The 19,261-nt window shown below is 34.9% G+C and overlaps 1 protein-coding gene across 3 annotated transcripts in view; it reads right to left on the reverse strand.

Annotated features, from left to right (window-relative positions):
- LOC113239205 (H(+)/Cl(-) exchange transporter 5) overlaps positions 1 to 19,261 on the reverse strand; it is a 35,403-nt gene that overhangs the window by 7,210 nt on the left and 8,932 nt on the right. For all 3 annotated transcript variants that reach the window (XM_026476097.1, XM_026476098.1, XM_026476099.1), the window contains 11 exons: positions 15,625 to 15,654; positions 10,705 to 10,841; positions 10,354 to 10,557; positions 10,013 to 10,163; positions 9,031 to 9,189; positions 8,771 to 8,910; positions 8,441 to 8,623; positions 6,772 to 6,986; positions 5,506 to 5,714; positions 4,200 to 4,340; positions 3,669 to 3,879 (listed from right to left, as the gene is read on the reverse strand). In XM_026476097.1, the coding sequence (XP_026331882.1) occupies positions 3,669 to 3,879; positions 4,200 to 4,340; positions 5,506 to 5,714; positions 6,772 to 6,986; positions 8,441 to 8,623; positions 8,771 to 8,910; positions 9,031 to 9,189; positions 10,013 to 10,163; positions 10,354 to 10,557; positions 10,705 to 10,841; positions 15,625 to 15,654 (1,780 nt within the window). The remainder of the gene's footprint in view (positions 1 to 3,668; positions 3,880 to 4,199; positions 4,341 to 5,505; positions 5,715 to 6,771; positions 6,987 to 8,440; positions 8,624 to 8,770; positions 8,911 to 9,030; positions 9,190 to 10,012; positions 10,164 to 10,353; positions 10,558 to 10,704; positions 10,842 to 15,624; positions 15,655 to 19,261) is intronic.

Raw genomic sequence — 19,261 nt, forward strand, 5'->3', positions numbered from 1 at the left:
GATAGTATCTTAATTATTATCATTAGCAAGGAACAGACCGATTCTAAATATTCCATAGCACTGTCACTACTTTGCAACCGTGTTCATCGAAAATGTTAGAATTAATTTTAAATCGTGAAGCTCAGCGCGCTAAAATGCCAGTAGTAAGGGACAATTTGGTTTTATGCTAAGTGATGGGGACGAACAAGTCGTGCGCCTGTTAGTAAGTCAAAACAGTTGCAGTGCCACTCAGAGCTTTAAATTCCAAAGATCTGAGGAGCACTGCCACTGCGCCCATCACCCTGAGACATAAGTTGAAAAGTCCCACGTGCCTGTAATTTCACCAGCACCCTTCAAAACCGGAACGCATTATTGCTTGGCGGTAGAAATAGGTAAGGTAGCAGTACTTCCCTGGAGGAACTCTTTCACAATGAGCTCTACTGCTACTTATTCCGTACTGTTCTTTAATCGAATAACTTTATTGATTAATTTGTTATATTCTTCATCTACACACATTCATAAATACTCTATGATGTGTTCAAAAACTGCACATTACGACCAGCATAAAGATAAACTGTTTTGTTAGAACAAACTTCTTATCTGTGAAAATGTTATTATTGCTTAATAATAACATCAAATTCGATTTTACTATTACATTAATATTTCGAACATCTCTAAAAAACAAAACAATTTCATTCGACCTCAATTCTAATATCAGTCGACATTAAGTTTTATTCGAAATGAAATGTCAATCAATAGCCATTGACTTACAAATAAATGGACGACGGGTCTAATACAAAAACCACGAAAAAAATGTCCCAAGTCAACCTATTTAATAGTAGTGACATGTCAAAGAATATGAAAAAGCTAAAACGTTGAATTTAAATTGTAATGTCATCGCAGTACTGTCTAGTTTTGCTTGCTTCTCTGTCAGTCGAAGAAACGAAGACTAGAGCGTTAATGACACTCTGTATACGAATTTAACGCCCTATAAGTTCGGACAATTTTTAGCGCGGACCCGACGTCCATATAATTGTAAGTCAATGTTATTGCTTAATAATAACATCAAATTCGATTTTATTATTACATTAATATTTCGAACATCTCTAAAAAAACAAAACAATTTTATTCGACCCAATTCTAGTATCAGTCGAAATTAAGTTTTATTCGAAATGAAATGTCAATCAATAGCAAAACAATTTTGACAAATTTCAGACGTTACTTGATATCGAACGATATGATAGTCGGGGCCGACTCTGTCTATGAATTAAATAAAAACTACGGTTGTGTGACGTGAGTGAGATATTTGCCGCCATTTCGCCAGTCGTAACATGCGGTTCCTGAACACATCATAGAGCTTATTAAGTGTATAGATAAAGCAGTGTATGATACTTCTTTTTTTTTAGTTTATGAAACGAGCCGACAGGTGAGTTTCATAATAGAGTTTCATAAATTCTACCAGTCACCACTACTATTAATGTTTTAAAAAAATCGCTTATTTTTGTTTTAATCCTTATTGAGTGTAAATGCAAATTTCGAATTAATATCCTTAGCAGTTAAATTGATATTCGCTTTAGCGTTAAATATCTAAAAGCTCTAATAGCATGCGTGTATCCGGCAAGCCGTCCATAAATAACGCTTCAGTCTTATTATCAAAGGACAATTCATTGGACTCGCAAAATTGCGGGGTTGAAAAATTATATCCATCTTGAAATACGTTATCAAATAATATTATTTCATTCAAAACACTTTCGAGGTAAGTTGGAGAATCGAAATTATTTTAAAAAAATTGGCAAGGCAAAATATATATATAATGAATTAGAAATACTCGTTTTTGAACAAAACCCATGTTACTTTGACATTTTATTTCAAGTCTTGTTTAGGCTTATTATTATTTCCTTAATGGCGGTCACCAGGCTTGAGCCAGTATCAATTGCGATGAATTTAACGCTAACGTTAAGGCAGCAGGAAGGTATTTTTGGGAGAACGTCCGTGATTACTCCGACGACGATTGGACAAAGACATGACATATTCAAATGAAAATGACAGTTAGTTGCCGCAACTTTTTTTTTATTATGTGCTTATTAAGCATTGGGTACAAAGTCATCAGGTTAATTAAGAAATTCAATATTGATTCAAATTTAGATCTGATAATCAGGCGCTTATTCGTGAAGACAAAATTGAAGACTTGCCTACTTCACGAAAATATAATGTGGATGTACCTTTCTGAATAAAAATATAATTATAAAAATCAATTTGATCAATCCCAGGTCCTTGGAACGAGTAATTATTATTTATATTTTATTAATATATAACTATAAATTAATTAAAGAACATTTTAACAATTGTTTAGTAAGGAATACAGAAAAAATGTACATCGAAAGCCGACCGACACGCGTGACGTGATTTGGAAAGAATGGAGATGTTCTGATGAATGGTACTGAGGTACCGGGTATTATAGCTCGTATAAATACTTATTACGTACATCTCAAGCCATTATAACAGAATTTCTATAAGGACAACAATTTAGGAACAGTGCATATACCATCTGAATACATTACATATTCAATGAGAAAAACATTATTACGTGAAATGTTATGAAATTGTGTGCAAAAATATTATTTTGCGATAACAGGATTAAAATTATAGGAGTGCATACATTTATCCAGAAAGGCATGTCCAAACTAATTCTTCATGGGCAGTAAAAACCAAAAAGTCTAGGTAAATAAGCGCCCGAATATCCGATCACTAGTTATCACACAATTTCTTTACTATTCTGATGTTATTATACAATTTTTTTGTTGTCCTGATGGGACTGAACAATTTTGAAAAAATTTACCCCACAAAGCACGGTATTCGCTATTTTACTTAGGTACACATTTATACTTAATTATTACTTATAAATACTATTCGCAATAAGGCAGTAAAAAAAATTTGCAATAAATAATTCACATAGGCAGCTACGCAGCTAACTTCGCATCTCGTTTAAATAAAGCTCGCTTTACTTTGCAACAGTCTTTGCGTAGTATCGTAACGCCAAGTTATAAAAGATCGTAGATAATAAAAAGCACCAGAAGATGAGCGTTGAAAAATAAAAATTCTGCCATTGTCATGCCACTTTCACGGTCATACTCCTCTTGGATCACAAGACCAAGATATTCACGCCCAGTTTTAAAATGTTACTTAGAAACAAAGCACTGCACATACTGAAACGTTCATCGCGTTTCATTAAAGTAATAATAACGCACACACTCAACATAGCCCCGTAGTAGGGAAACCCTGTGTCGCGGGTGCCATGGACACACACATAGACAACCACAAATTACACCCAAACTCACGAGAGAAATAAATGTAGGTCATACAAATATTTCTCCCGGCCCGGGAATCGAACCTGGGACCTCTGCGTGGCAGTCCGGCATGGTAACCGTTCTGCCGCAGAAGCAGTTTCATTAAAGTATTACTTTGTTCGTGAAAATTACAATTGTAGCAAATAATAATAGCGCACATACTCAACACAGCCCTACACTAGGGAAACCCTATGTCGCGGGTGCAAATTACACCTAAACTCACGAGAGAAATAAATGTAGGCAACACAAATATTTCTCCCGGCCCGGGAATCGAACCTAGAACCTCTGTGTGGCAGTCCGCCACGGAGCCAGTTCAATGGGTTGTTGAAGCAGAATACTTACTTCGGTTGCATGACGTCAGCTGCTAATGAGGTGTGCTGGAACTCGTCCTTGCTATCCAAGAAGGGATAGCCGTTGAGTGCAATGTGGGCGTCGTAAATGCCCTGTCGGCCCAGCGCGTCGCCCACCCATTTCGACGCCATCGCGGCTGCCATCAGCGGCACGATGAAGCGGACGACGCCGGTCAGCTCGAACATTATTACCACCAGGGACACTATAATAATAACAACATGATTGGAAACCATTAAAATATAATAAAAGCACGAACTCGCCGCGGCAGCATTGATTTCTGAGGTGGGGCCCAAAGATGTACCTGAAGTATTATTACATACACATAAGTACTATTACATATTTTTGAATAATTATTAAAAACTAATTACGGCGAATTCATAAAAAAATATAGAATTTATTAACCACTTGTACCACACAAAATTATCGTTCGAACATATAAAAGACAGGTAACACAATAATTATACATGGCAATGCCTATACCTTAAGTTCATATACCTCGGAAAACATAAACGGAAATAATACCTGTCATTCTAGTGACCCCTCCTAGCACAGCGGCTGCGCCGACCATTGCGTAGAGACCTGGAGTGATACAATCTTCGCCCGTAGGACACTCGCCCGAGAAGAGCCAAATCTTCGGATAACGATTTACCAGTTGCTCCACACCTACAAATGATATAACAATATGATTATAGTGACAAATAATGAAAATATTATGAAGACAGACCAAAACTCTGTTGCAACAGCTCGTCCACAGTGTAGAAATAGAAATAAACTAGGTAACAAAGTCTTTGCAGACTTTATTGTATTGCTACAATCACTGCCGATTATCTAGAGTGCAGGAATTAAGCTCGAATTAAATTTTTTCCTGTACTAATATGGTTCATTTTGCATGGGTTAAGCAAATTGTTTTTTTACAGAAATAGAAGCCATTTCAAAAATGTACATCGTTTATGTACAGTATCTATTTAGTTCAGCTGATATAAAAAAATAATCGGTAATGTCAAGTACCCATTGAATGTGACTAACTGTCACATTCAGAGGACGACCTCCGAGATCGAGTGGCTTGCACACCGGTTTTTCTGGTGTAGTTGAGGACCCGGGTTCGATTCCCAGCCGGGTCAATGTAGAAAATAAGTTTTCTATATTTTCTCGCGTGTAAGTGTTTGTGATACCATCGTTTTTTATTAACGGTGACGTTTGAGATTTGAAATTTCTAGAGTTGTAGTGATGTAAAATCTAATAAAAAAAAATCAATTTATATATCTTATCGAGATAGTTTGTAACGAAGGGAAAATCGATTTAGAGATTATAAGTCTAAGAACAAATAATGAACAAAATAATAAGGAGTCAATTATTATGTTGTTAAGTTACTAAAAAACTACAGAACAAATAAAAAAAATCAACAACAACCAAACAAATAGGCATTAAAAAAGTATAAAATCAACAGCAGTGAAACGAAATTTGAACAAATATTCCAAAAATATTACGCAAGGCTCAAAACAAAACGATCCGCGTACGGGTATTATACGATACACAACAGCCGATTCAATTTATCGATTTTATGGTATAAATTTCTAAGGATAAATATTCCGTTTTACGCATTGAGTAGTTGGGGTAATTTATTTTTATCTTGACAGTTTCTATCTACTTTATATAGTGTAATTTTTACTTAAAATTACAATTGAAACATTTTTTTTGTTTTTGGTATATCATAGCACATTTACTATATATTTTTGCAACTTGATGATGATGAAAACGTAACAACTTTTTATGCCGCAGTACGCACATAGGATTATTTGAAATGGACTATAGTCCTAAAAAAACTCACCAATGCCCACGATCCTGCCAGCGATGGCTCCGAGAGCGAGACTGGGGATGAAGAGTCCACAAGGGACCTTGATGCCGAAAGTGAATATCGTCATAACGAGCTTCAGCACCAAAGCTAAGAACAGGAGCCACATGGCGCGATAGACGCCTGGACCGGCAGTGGCTCGTTCGATTGCCATGTTCACGTCAGTGAAATTGCGGTTGTAGTCACTGTAACAGTAGGGTTTTTGAAATGTAGATATAGGTTTACTGATCTATAGTAGTCTGTCTTATTTGCAGATGGAGTAAAATGATGGTTCATTGCGCAGCAGCTCGCAGCATAAATTTTCTATCGACTAACGACGGAATTTTGGTTGCTTCATTTGTATCGTCATCGGCACATTATATGAATTGTCAATATTTGTAACTTCATACAATATATACACTGTATTAAGAACTACCTAATAATTGTCTATTAAAAACAAAGAGATGTAATTTCAAGATTTCATTTTAATCCAATATAGATAATCAAATACGCCTGTTCTTATTAAAACTTGAATAAAAATTGATTTCGATATATAACCAGAAATAGAGACGAAATGTCATTAAATTTGTTTGAAAACTATTCTGCCAAATCATTACGGTGACAACTGTGATCCGATTGGCCAACCCGAATTCGAAACAATAGACGGGTGTCGTCATTTGTTTCACTTCAAATCGACCTGTTTAACTTGAGCTTTGCTATAATGGACGAAAATTGAAAAATTACATATTTAATACTTAATTACCGATGAAATGTGATTCCGTTTCTTTGTAATTAGATGTTATTTGGCTGTTTTTGCCACAACACCGAAAGGAACAGGCCCCCATAGTTAGAGATATTATCTTAATTACAATAAATAAAGAATAGTTTCGTACACCCCGGTCAGTTGTTGACGCTGTACTATTTCAGCTTTCTAATTTGTGATTTCAGTGCAAACGAGATTTAATATTTAAAAGTGATATAAGGCCAATTTGCCTGATGAGTTGCCAGGAATGGCTGGCCCATATTTCGTCTCCATTTCTGATTATATACTCGCTGTAATAGGCTAACTGTCTAAATAAAACTAAATAAGGCAATAACGTAATTACGACAACAACCGCATCACTGTCTAAAATTGTATGAGAAATGGCAACCCTGAAAATGTCATTTTATTTAAGTCTTCAAAAAGATAGGTTATAGCTATAGGTTATTTTTTAGTTTTAGTAAGTAGGTTAGGTTATACATATAGGTATAGGTTATACTTACCATAGAGGATCTGAGTTGGAAATTCCACACTGATTGAAGAGGAGATAAATCAATTGGCTCGTATTCATGCGAGTATACGGGTTGGGGTAAGCAATGATAGCAGTCACTAGGGTCACCACAAGCACTTCTGTGACGGGATACTGGCCCAGTTTCGAGTACTTGCGGTACCGGCACCAGTATATGTTGCCCTTTATAAATATTGTAGCTATACAGCCCTGTGAAAACAAAAAATACTTAATGATCGTCAGATTTTTATTTATCAAAATATGATATGGAGAGCTCAACAATAAACTGACATAACTTAAAAACTCATAAAATAATCAATATCATATATATATAATCAATATAATATCATATCAATTCAATAAAAATGTAATTAATGCAGTGAATAGCGACATCTCTCGCCAGGACTGGTAGCTGTAAAGGTACTAACTGGGTGATAAATCTGTTAAAGATTTCTCATAGATGGCGCTACGACTAAAAAGTCGTTGAAAGACCAAGTACAAAGACACGACGCAAGCACATAGAAAAATTCGTGAGGTCCGTTGGTTCGTTCCGTGGCTTAGTTGGTATAGCGTCTGGCACGGTATGCAAGAAGACGTCGGTTCGAATCCGACCGGATCGAAGGAATTTTTTCTGAGTGTTCGATCTTTGTATTAATAATTATAACAAACTCATAAAATATTTAAAAATCTCTGTTTTTGTATCGTTTTTTATATTAAACATGACTTAATAATTTTTGGCACCAGGCTATTTACATTTCGACCCCTCCTACGTAAAATATCGTTGTCGAAATTGCCAAGTTTACAGGGCAGTGTTTTAAAGTTTTCAATTCACTGAAATGAGCACAGCACGTGACTTTAGCATTTGTCACTTTTATTCGGCAATGCTCGCTACTTTAAAACTCGTTCTCGAATAAAACAGAAATGCTAAAGTCACGTGTTGCGCTTATTTCAGTGAATTCAGAACTTTAAAACGCTCCCCTGTAAACTTGGCAATTTCGACATACGATACTTTACGCCCCCTACGTAAAGTATCGTATCAATTTCTGATACAATGGCAGCAGTAGAGCTCCTTGTGAAAGAGTTAGTCCAGGGAAATACTGCCTTACCTATTCCTGCCGCCAAGCCGTAATGTGAGCATTACTGCGTTCCGGTTTGAAATAGTAATGGTGCTGGTGAAATTACAGGAACATGGGACTTATCAACTTACACCTCAGGGTGCTGGCGCAGTGGCAGTGCCCCTAAGATCTTTGTGATATAAACATTGACTTACAAATAAATTGGACGACGGGTCTAATACAAAAACCACGAAAAAAATGTCCCAAGTCAACCTATTTAAACGTAGTCAAGGAATATGAAAACGCTAACACGTTGAATTTAAATTGTAATGTCATCGCAGTACTGTCTAATTTTGCTGGCTTCGCTGTCAGTCGAACAAACGAAGACTAAAGCGTGAATGACGCTCTGTATACGATTTTAACGCCCTATAAGTTCGGACACTTTTTAGCGCGGACCCGACGTCCATATAATTGTAAGTCAATGGATTTAAAGCTCTGAGTGGCACTGCAACTGATATGGATAAGCGAAAAAGTTTAAAACTCCATATTACAAGTTCAAGCTGCAGTCAGAAAATCTAGAAAGGGTTGTTTAATTAATTAGGTACTTACCCCAATAATTCCAAGACCGACGAAGGGTATAAGTTCAAAAAATATCCACGGCTTGTTGTATTCAACGTAGAATAATACCGAGTGCTCATTTCCGAACGGATTTATCGACCTCAGGATGAAAGCCGCGATCAGAGCGCAGAAGAACGAACGCCATAGCGTTTTCAGTGGGAAGTAATAAGACACCTGAAAACAAGGATAACATATAGGTTAACGAACTGTTCAAATAAAATTTGTATTGTCAATGACGGCGCAAAAAAAAAATCATTCGAGTCACACATCTTTGATCTATACGCTTTTTATAGTAAATAAACAGTGAAACAAATACAGTACCTCCTCCAAACTGAATAGAACACCGCCAATGGGAGCCCCGAAAGCCACTGAGACCCCAGCCGCTGCGGCTGCAGAGAGAATCTCACGTTTCTTTGCCTCATTGCGACCATATTTCGGGAAAAGATAGGATAAAATGTTCCCTGCAAAATTAATACCATATTTTAAAAAAGGCCACCAAAAACCGAACCAGAAGAGCTTTACACAAAAGCAAAAATAACGAGCACATTACATATTTACATCTAAGTAAAATCCGCACTTACCTAAGCAACTAGCGATGTGAACCATTGGTCCTTCTTTGCCGAGTGACAGGCCAGAAGACACTGACAATATCAAACCCACAACTTTGATGATTAGAGTCCATTTTCCAAGATAACCTCTGATGATAAATCCACTCAGAATCGTCTTAATTTCGGGGATACCTAACATGTACAGGAACGATTAGTACAAATAACTACTATTGGGACACCTCGGGTATAAATTTTAAGCATTTTCTAAACACCATTTGTTGAGGCACCAGTACCACATCAATGTCTATATAATATTGTTTCTTATGAACTTTTTATGTACTACATATTCTTTAATTACGTATCTACTGCCCATAATACGATTGCCGTAGTAGGATATATTTCCCTTACTCTAATAGTCGATAGTCAAACAACTTCTATTTTCCGTATTATATTTTTCGAATTTTTATAGTATATAAAGAATAATTGGTATGTGTTTTTCATTTTGTATTAAAATTTTTTTTAATAAATTTGACCAACTTCTACTGTCCCAATTTTTTTCTTCCGATACAATAAAGTCATCCCTATAAGAAACTAAACCTATTCGCATAAAAAAAAATTGTTAATTTTATTCATTTTGTATAAAAAAATATTTTATGAAATTTGAAAAACTTCTGCTGACCCAATTTTTTTTCGTCCTTTTCTCTTCAAAGTGAGTCGATAAGTACGAAAAAAAAATTTTGGACATTTCATAATTTTTTTTACACTTGACTAAAAAATTGACTATACCAAAATTGTTTTCACAAAAAAAGACTTGACTGTTCTTACAGATGGTTTCGGACTTCCCCATACTGTCCCATTTAGGAAAAAACACTGTATATCTCTTCACTCAAAATTATGGAACTTATTACAACCGATGGTTATATATAGATATAATCAAAGTAATTTTATAGTAATTAGATTAGTCTCGTAGTGACTTAGCATGTATATGGAGCGGTTATAAGGGAATTATACATACCTGATCCACAAGCATAGGGAGCAAACATGCGAACCAGTGATGCAGATAGTGCGGCAAATATCAGTGCCCAAACAATGTAGAATAGATAGCTAATGATATACGCGCCAGGCCCGTCGCGTTTTTCTCCAAACACTTGCGGCCAAGTTAACCACTGGAATATTAGTTTTCATCAATTGCTGTCTGATTAGGTGTTGCCAGCGTGACAAAATGCTTCATAATTCATAACATTTTTTATTGATTGTAGCAAAATTTAAGATATTATGTGACATGAATTCGCCAGACAAATTACTCGCGTTTGTTATTAACTACAATAACTCTGACTAAAATTAATTCGAACAAACCTGTGAACAATTTCCATGATCAAAAGTGGTCTCATTGCTAGACCAGCAGCACTGTTCTCTATTGAACCAGAAAGCTTGTGGGCAGATACCAAATTTGAGATCAGTCATCCATGATGCTCCAATGTCTATGACACCGGCGACTACACCAGTGCATACTCCAACTAGAAGCACACACACCCACCCAGACCACGCATCATGTGCTCCCTGGGAAAGAGTACATTGGTTAAGTAATCACACAACTTTTGTAACAAACATCAAAAGATCATCAAAAATTGTTGTCACAACTGCTTGAAACAAATAAATAAATATGTAACAATGTTATGTTGGGACTTGAACTACTGGCAAACTTACTTTAATCAAGTCCCATATAGAGTCCTGTCGCTTTTTTATAATGTATCTGTGGCGCATGCGGTCACGTGCGATGTCACGTTGCCAGTCAATAGTGTGAAAATCATCGTATTGCCCGATTCCGGGTATATCATCATCTCCTGTAAACAGTAAACATATTAATACAAAACTTGTTTATCAGAATTTAGAGGTAAGGGTATGTTATGTAGAAATACTTGAAATGTTTAATATTGTGTGTCACTATTAGGTATGTAAATTTATTTATACATTTACGAAGGTAGATATGATGTACTATAAGAATGCGTACAGATCTGGCGAATGCGCCGCAAATGCGCCTGTTCTCTGTACGCGTGACACATATATTTTATTGAATTGAATTGAATTGATATTTAATTATTTTTTATGTGAATTTACTCCACTAGTTTGTAGTCTTAGAATAATAACGCATAGAATGATAGTTTCATATCAAACGAACTGTCACAAGTGAGGCAAAAATCAAATACATGTAGGCTAGTTTTAGTAGTAGGTTAATTTTCGGTTTTATTGAATATTTATATAAAAATATAAGTTGAAACGCGTTACTTCCTTGTGGAATGTGATGTTAGTATCTATTTTGTTTGTCTCACGTATTTTTACACTCATTTACCGCACATTTCGTCATTTTTAGATGAAATTCTGGAGCTGTTCGCGGTGCAAGTTGACCCTGAGCACTGTAGGCTCGCCCGCTCGTGTAGGCCCTTTGGGAGCGCTTCAATTTGCCTCACTTAGCGTGTGCGGGCTAGGTTTCTATGCGTCATTATTCTAAGTTTGTAGTATCATCCACTAGTATGTATTTAACTGCACCCATGCACGTTTGCAACGGGTTCGCGGTGCATTCGCCAGATCTGTACGTACCTTTATGTTTCAAAATTGTATGCCCACCCAACATATAGACTTGAGGAAAATATATGAAATGCTAATAACAAACAATGTCAACGGAGCTTACTTGTTTAATTTACTAAGAATACAAAGAAACGACTCAACTTGACACCCTTAAAAAAGGCCAGATCAAAAGTGCCAAGAATAAATGGATGTGTACAAAATATTTTCAATTATTTCATATTCAAATACATTTCAAATGTTTAAATATCATATTTCATGTTCATAGTTGCCATCTCCTGATTAGCCGTTGTAACTAACATCGCGCCACTTAGTAAACAACACTGCTCACGTCATTTTGAGTAATTTTAAAGGGGAGTAAAAAAACTGCATGTATTATTTAATAACTGCTTTTGTGGCAGAACGGTTACCATGCTGGTCTGCCACGCAGAAGCGGAGTTCGATTCCCGGGCCGGGAGAAATAATTGTATGGCCTAAATTTATTTCTCACATGAGTTTGGGTGTAGTTTGTGATTGTCTATATACATGGCCATTGCACCCGTGATACAGTGTTTCATACTGCGAGGCTATTAGTCTGATACGTTAATTATTGTTATTATATATTTCGACGGTCTCCATGGTCGAGTGGCTTGCACGCCGGTTTTCATGGTGACGCCATCTCTGAAGTCCAGGGTTCCATTCCCAGCCAGATTCATATAGAAAAACTATGTATCTTTTCTACATTATGTCAGGCCTGGGTGTTTGTGGTACCGTCGTTGTTTGCGATTGTGTAGAAAGTGCATTAGTTACTTACTTTGGGATCAGAGCAATGTATGAGATGTTTGTGTAATATCACATAATTATACATTCTTTATTGTAAGCAAACATTTTTTGCTATTGTTTGTAATATATGCTCTATTTATAAATAACAAATAATTGAATGTGTGTCAATTTCATAAATTTCAGTGATATTCACATTTTATTTTAACTTAAGCTTCGTTCAGAAGTAAAAACTGCCAAGAGTGGCGTTGTTTGCTATTGCTATTTGCTATTGCGATAATAAGACTAATTTCTCTAGGAATCATATTTGCAATTTAACACTTTACATCTTAAACTATTAGTCTTGTCAACAATGTCTATCAATAAGTTGTATTCACACATAAAAAAATTTAACAATTAGTAGAGGATGATCGCTTTAGAAAGTTGATTAAAAATATACCGACTGCCCTGCCAAAGAAACAGGTACAACATGTAATAAACGTACAAACGATACACATTTGTTCAGTGTATCATCAACACGTCTAAATCAGTTATGACAAAATGTCAGATACAGCAGCTAGTGAGGATACAGACGACGTGTAGAATGTGGGCGTGAGTATATTGTATATATCTGTATCAATAAATAGAACAAATGAATCTACCAGATGGTCACATCAACTACTTATGTAACTAATACCTAACAAGAAAAATAACAAAACCTGTTTGTAGTTTAAAATATACATCACTTTTTCTAACATTTCTCACATTATGAGTTCACTCTGTAATAATCTCGAGATATCTGCCTAATTATCCCTAAATATTTATTATATATTTATACATTTGAATGTTGTGGCACAAACATTTTGCTAACACTCATGTTGATTCCATACTTATTCCAGCTACAAAGGCGTGTCGTGATTTGTGTGTCAAAATTTCAGTAATGAAATTCTATTACAAAAACATTTACAATAAGAATATAGATAAGATGACTAGAGATGGAAAAAACTGATTATTAATTGTTAATAAGTTGTATTTTTTTAAGCGTACCTATAAAAGTGCTGTTCTCTAAAAACAATTTTAAATGTCAAGCTTACAAAATCATTTATATTTATAAATGTTGTTTTGCTGTTTTGTTTTACATTCTCAACTGAGTACTCCCGTAGTCCAACTTACCAACACTGGTTAATGTCCTATTAGAGCTTAGCGAAAATTTTTTTTTTTGTTTCGTTTTTTTTCTTTCGACTGTGACATTGGCAAAATCATCAGTTCTCATATTGATGGAGCCATAAAAATAAAAAGTGAAGTGAATATTTAAGCCTGTAGACTTTATGTTGAAAAAAAAAAAGGTTGCAACATAGTGTTGGCAGCAAAAAGTGAGAGTAGACTATTAAAGGTTTTAAGATAGGTAAGTTTATTTTCAAAATGCTAGCTTTATTTTTATTTATGACATTATTATACACATTGACAAATTAATTTGTTTAGGAAACACAGATGGTGGGATTTGACACTTATACTCTAGCCAAATTCGATGTAGAATAAATGTCAACATACAAAAACATATGATTTTTAGGGTTTTCATCTCAATCTCTTTCACAGTTACCACAATTTCAATATATTCTTACAAAATTCAAGTACATTATGGATAATACTAAATCTTGAAGCCATGTTTGTAATGAATATTGTTCAACAGAAGTTTCAAATCACCTAAAAATGACATAAAAATGACCAGTAATTAATTATTTGTGAAACTGTGTCATCCCTATTGACATTTTGATTTGAAGGGATAGATTGCAAACATTCGAGTTCTGTAGTAATACAAGTTCAGAATCGGAAATAGATGCTGGATGATATAATATGTGGTAAATTAATATCACATAAAATCCTACAATTTTGTTTCTTTTCATCTACCATTACCAACCATATAGCAATAAATATTAATAGGATGCAAACACTTATTTTTATTCTTAAATCATACATATCAATAGGTATTTCATAAACATAATAATAATGGCTAGGTAAGTATTACTTCTACATAACTGACATAACCCAACTATCTATTTAAATTCCAATTAAGGGAGCAGGCCGTGGGCAGACAGAGCCTTAATACTGAGAATTGAAAAAAATGTTTTTCTTCTATGTCATCATTCGTTACTCAGCAACATTTTGTTATTAAACATTCTACATCGAATTTAGCTAGAGTATAGGTATGTTGTAAAAGAAGAAATAGTTAAATATTGAGCTGAGCAACACTCACATACTTAAAATTATATGTGTGCATGTATGCTTGTATTAAAAAGCAAACTTTTTATTATGCTTTTTGCTAAATGCTCACCTATGATGATGACACATGACCAGTGCAGGGAAAGAACAAACAAAGGCACCTATGAACATGTTTTGAGTTAGTGAAAAAATCTAATTCGCTAAACGCTAAGCGCATAAAAATGCTTGAGACAGGGTTACACATTATGTCAACATTCACTTTTATAGTTATGCAAACTAGAACCAATCCACAAAATGGCACTTTCAAGATAATTAGATTTTTGTAAAAACAGCCTGAAGAAATAAATAGGTAAGTTATTTGAGACAAACAACGTGAATTATGTGCAGCATTGAGAACTATATAGGGAAACTATTATATTATTCAGCAATAAATAGAAAACATTGTTTTGTGTGTTCTTTTTATTTTGTTAACAAGAACCATGTTCTAATTTTCGTAATGAAAACACTAAAGATCTGCAGTACCAGTACATGTGACATGGATCTATTTAGCATATTTAAAAAAATACATTATATAGTTAAGCAGCATGGTTCTTTTTAACTATTAAAAAGTTACTTATTTAGGGTTGGTACCCTGAAGGACTTTTATTTTCTCCGTTTTGGCTTGGTTTATTGTCAGGATCTTTTGTGAGCGGGTAAAGGACATGTCTGATGTTCTACCTAACCTATCTACATACCTAACTCAATTTCACTCGAGATGTGAGTTGCTTATTGTTTGCATAACTCATACATATATATATGTATATACATACACATATGTCCATTTCAGGTAGCATTTTTGCTTAACTTTTCCACCAACATTGAACAGTTTTCTAAATTAAAAATTCTTTTTTCGAAGAAATAAATGATTTGATTTTTCCTAAAGTTCTCCTCAAGTGACTTTGATCATTCTTTTCCTGGACTCTCCATCTTGCTTACGGTAGTACTATGGTACATACAGTAGGTGCCTAGCTAACTAGCTATGTTTACAAAATAGTTTCGTGAGATGCTTTAACCTTGTAAATAAACGTAATAGAAACAGCTACTCACCTTGCATTCCGGAGAATATAATAGCGTCGCCTGAAAATCAATTAATCGTGATTATTAACTGGCAAACACGTAGATTTTGACTCAATACACTTTAGTGATTCATGTTTTTTAAATGACTGCAACCTAAAGGTAATAAAATATTGTTTAACTAATTAACTACATCGCTTTTATCATTTTAGGTTGCGATATTACAAGAAAACAAAAGAACATTCAAAGCATCGGTATAGAGAAATTTCAATAGCAGCTGGCACTTGCCACAACGAAGAAACGTCAAACCACAATAGGGTTGCCATATTCAAGCACAGAACTACTGCAATCAAATTTGCAGGATTTGCCAACATGGGGCAATTTGTTCTACACGTAAATAAGGTGTACCTGTTCTTTATCAAGTACTTAGTTAACTATGAGAAAAAATGTCAATGAGGATACGGAACTAGGAAGCCAGGAATTAATTTCTGCGGACAATGACCAGAAGGGCTAGGCTAAACGAGTTGAGCCATAAAATTGATCTTAATAACTATCACAGTGACCGTATATGGACCCTGTTCGGGCATTGCAATTTAGTATTTGAATTTACAGTAATTTATATAATTAAGAAAACATAGTACATGATTTAAAAATTAAAATAAATAGATACGAACAATTCAACATTAATTCTAGATCATTATACTTAATTACGAATTTCATTTTCATCTATGTAAGATTAGATCGTAAAATAGCCGTTAACAATTTAAATTGATGTCTTTATCATTAAAAAATTCATTTACTGAGTAATAACAATTTTTCAATTAGGAATTTTTTTAGTTTAGTAATGAAAAAATTTTCTTTTTGTTCATCTCTAATGCGCAGAGGTATTTGATATACATTTTAACTACTCTATAATATGGGCTATTTCTAAATAATTCCAATCTTGATTTCGGAAGTACCAATACGTTGTTGCGGCGAGAACTTGGTGTAAATTTAAAATCGGCTAAATTACGTCGTCGCACAAACTTTACAACGTCGAATATATACAAGTAGGGAACGGTCAAGAGTTTGTTCTTTTTGAAAGATGGTTTGCAACTGATTCTTGGGCCTATATTAACCAGAATACGCAGATACTTCTTTTGCAAGATAAATACATCGTTTGCCTCCGCGCTATGGCCCCACAGCATAACACCGTACCGCAACCATGAGTGTGCGTATGCGTAGTAGGCGGTCAGTGCTGCTTTAAAGTCAGAATTAGGTTTTAGAACAGCTAGTGCATTCATATGCGAATTGTTTTAAGTTTTTCAATGTGATTTTTCCAGTTGAAGTGTGAGTCTATCGTTCTAATCGGTCGGTTCCTAATAGGTCAAATTTACTAACTCCTTCAAGATTTAAGCGTGTTGTTACTAATTTTAGGTCAAGGTTTTCCTTTTGGTAAGGTCGGAATTGTATAATTCTAGTTATTTTGAGATTAACTTCGAGATTATGTTCAGTCAGCCAACTATTCACCGATTTAAAATTATCTATTGTCGCCCCCCATCTCTGGCTATTATTTTGACATTTAAACAGTAATAATATGTCATCGGCGAACATAACACATAAAGATTCAACGTATACGGCAAGTCGTTTACGTATATCAAAATGAGCACACATCCCAGCACGCTACCCTGCGAAATCGAACAGTTTGTGATGCGCATAGTAGAACTCACTATTTGAGTTTTTTTGGGAATTTATTTCATGCAATAAATCATCTCTGAAAGTGCGTAAATCTGCCGTGCTCACAATGTTAACAGTAAATATGTTTGAAATACATTATAGACTTACTATTCTTACCGTAAACACAGCAGAAATCTACGCAGGTAAAGTCTGTCTCATATTGTCCGTATGTAATATTCGTAATAAACTTTTAAATGTAGTATTTTTAAGAAATAGGTGAAGTTAAATTACATATCACGGTGTTTTATGGAACATCAGTCGTTTGCATAAAGGTGTGGATTAACGTTTAGATAAAGCGATAGGAACCGTTTATCTATTAAGTCGTATGAATATTGACACATACTCGTAATTATTGTAAATTAAATTATTCGTTATTTTGAGCAGAAAACGAGGAAATTCGTTTTGAACAGAAAATAAAAACGAGTTGTACGAAGCATCACCTTGAACCTGCAAGCAACGTAATCGCTTGTGACGACAACATCACGTGCTTTCGTGCGAAATATGTCACTCGAAATTAGTAGAGGTCATCTGAGGCGTCGACGTGACACTTTTTTATGTACCACATCCCTAGGGGCCTAGTGCAATGAAATTTAGGAGCTGAAGATCTGCGTGTGAAAGATTTCGTACTGCCACCATCCTTTTTTCTGCCGCCAAGCAGTACCAGTGCCCCTACACAGGTCCTTGCGATATAACGATTTAAATGGCACTGTAACTCTGCCCTCGTCATATCTAACGCATTTACATTTCGGTAAAAATCGAGATTATCACTTTGTCACTTAAAAAAAATCTCAATTACGCTAATTTTAATAAGATATTACAAAAACTGCTTATAAGTTGTAGATCTCGTTTCGCTGCTTCCAGATTGTATGGTGGAATATTTAAATGTCGCCCGGGACATTGCGTCGGAAGGGGAAATGTCGCTTCAGACTATTTAAATTTCCATCGTCGATATAAGGGTAACAATTTTGCTGATGTATCGAATTTTGAAATGAAAAATGTCCCTTGCAACAAAATGTCCCTTACGACCTTTCAAATTCCCACCTTTGTATGTTAATGACTTGATAAGGAGTCTCGAACTATTGTGGCTACACCGCAAAACGTTAGTTTCCCATTCTCTTATAAAGCAATATCACTAGAAAGTTTACAAAAAACAAGTTATACCTACATCTACCGTAGGCACAAGCGGTTCGGATTCGTTGTTCTCTACAACAGCCGCCATAATTAAAAATGTTCTGGTAAAATAATTTTGAGCACAAACTACCACCAAACTTGCGACCTCTTGAAAGTCCAGACACTCACTGAAGGATATCTAATCAATCGAAAACTGTACAACAAGATAACGCTTTTGATCGATAGTGCATATTTGTGCGTTGTACGATATTTAATTTTTGATAATCATTGCAAATACAAATTATTTTATTATCATCAATCACAGTCTCATTTCATCTAGAACTTCGACGATCTGCATGACTAACGTGACCTATATATGTCACGCTTTGAGCGGGACACTCACACTATTAGGCTTCGTGTCCCGCTGCCCCTAAAATGCTTAAAAGTGTTCCGCTATCACAAAATAGAACACACATAACAATAAACAAGATTAGTTATTTTTTTAAATTTTGATTCATAAAACAATTTTGGTTATTTTTGTATATTTTTTGTCATTAATTGTTTCGGAACTATATTTTATTAGTCCCGCTCTGAGAGAAAAACACTCTTCACAACAAATAGTCACGTTATGCGTGACGCAATTTAAAACCAGTCATCAGTGGCGAATATTGAATACTCTCAAGGGAGAAGTTGGATTGGAGAAGATTTGACCAGAAAATTCGTCAAAGAGTCTATGCTATTAAAGCCATAATATGATATATGATATTAGCGCGTGCACACGAGAGACGAGACAATCTAATTTGCTTACTTGCACCTATGATTGACTAATTACTTTTATCTCCCT

The sequence above is a fragment of the Hyposmocoma kahamanoa genome, unplaced genomic scaffold (assembly GCF_003589595.1).
Source record: "Hyposmocoma kahamanoa isolate Upper Pololo Valley unplaced genomic scaffold, ASM358959v1 99702, whole genome shotgun sequence".
In the NCBI taxonomy this organism is placed as follows: Eukaryota; Metazoa; Arthropoda; class Insecta; order Lepidoptera; family Cosmopterigidae; genus Hyposmocoma; species Hyposmocoma kahamanoa.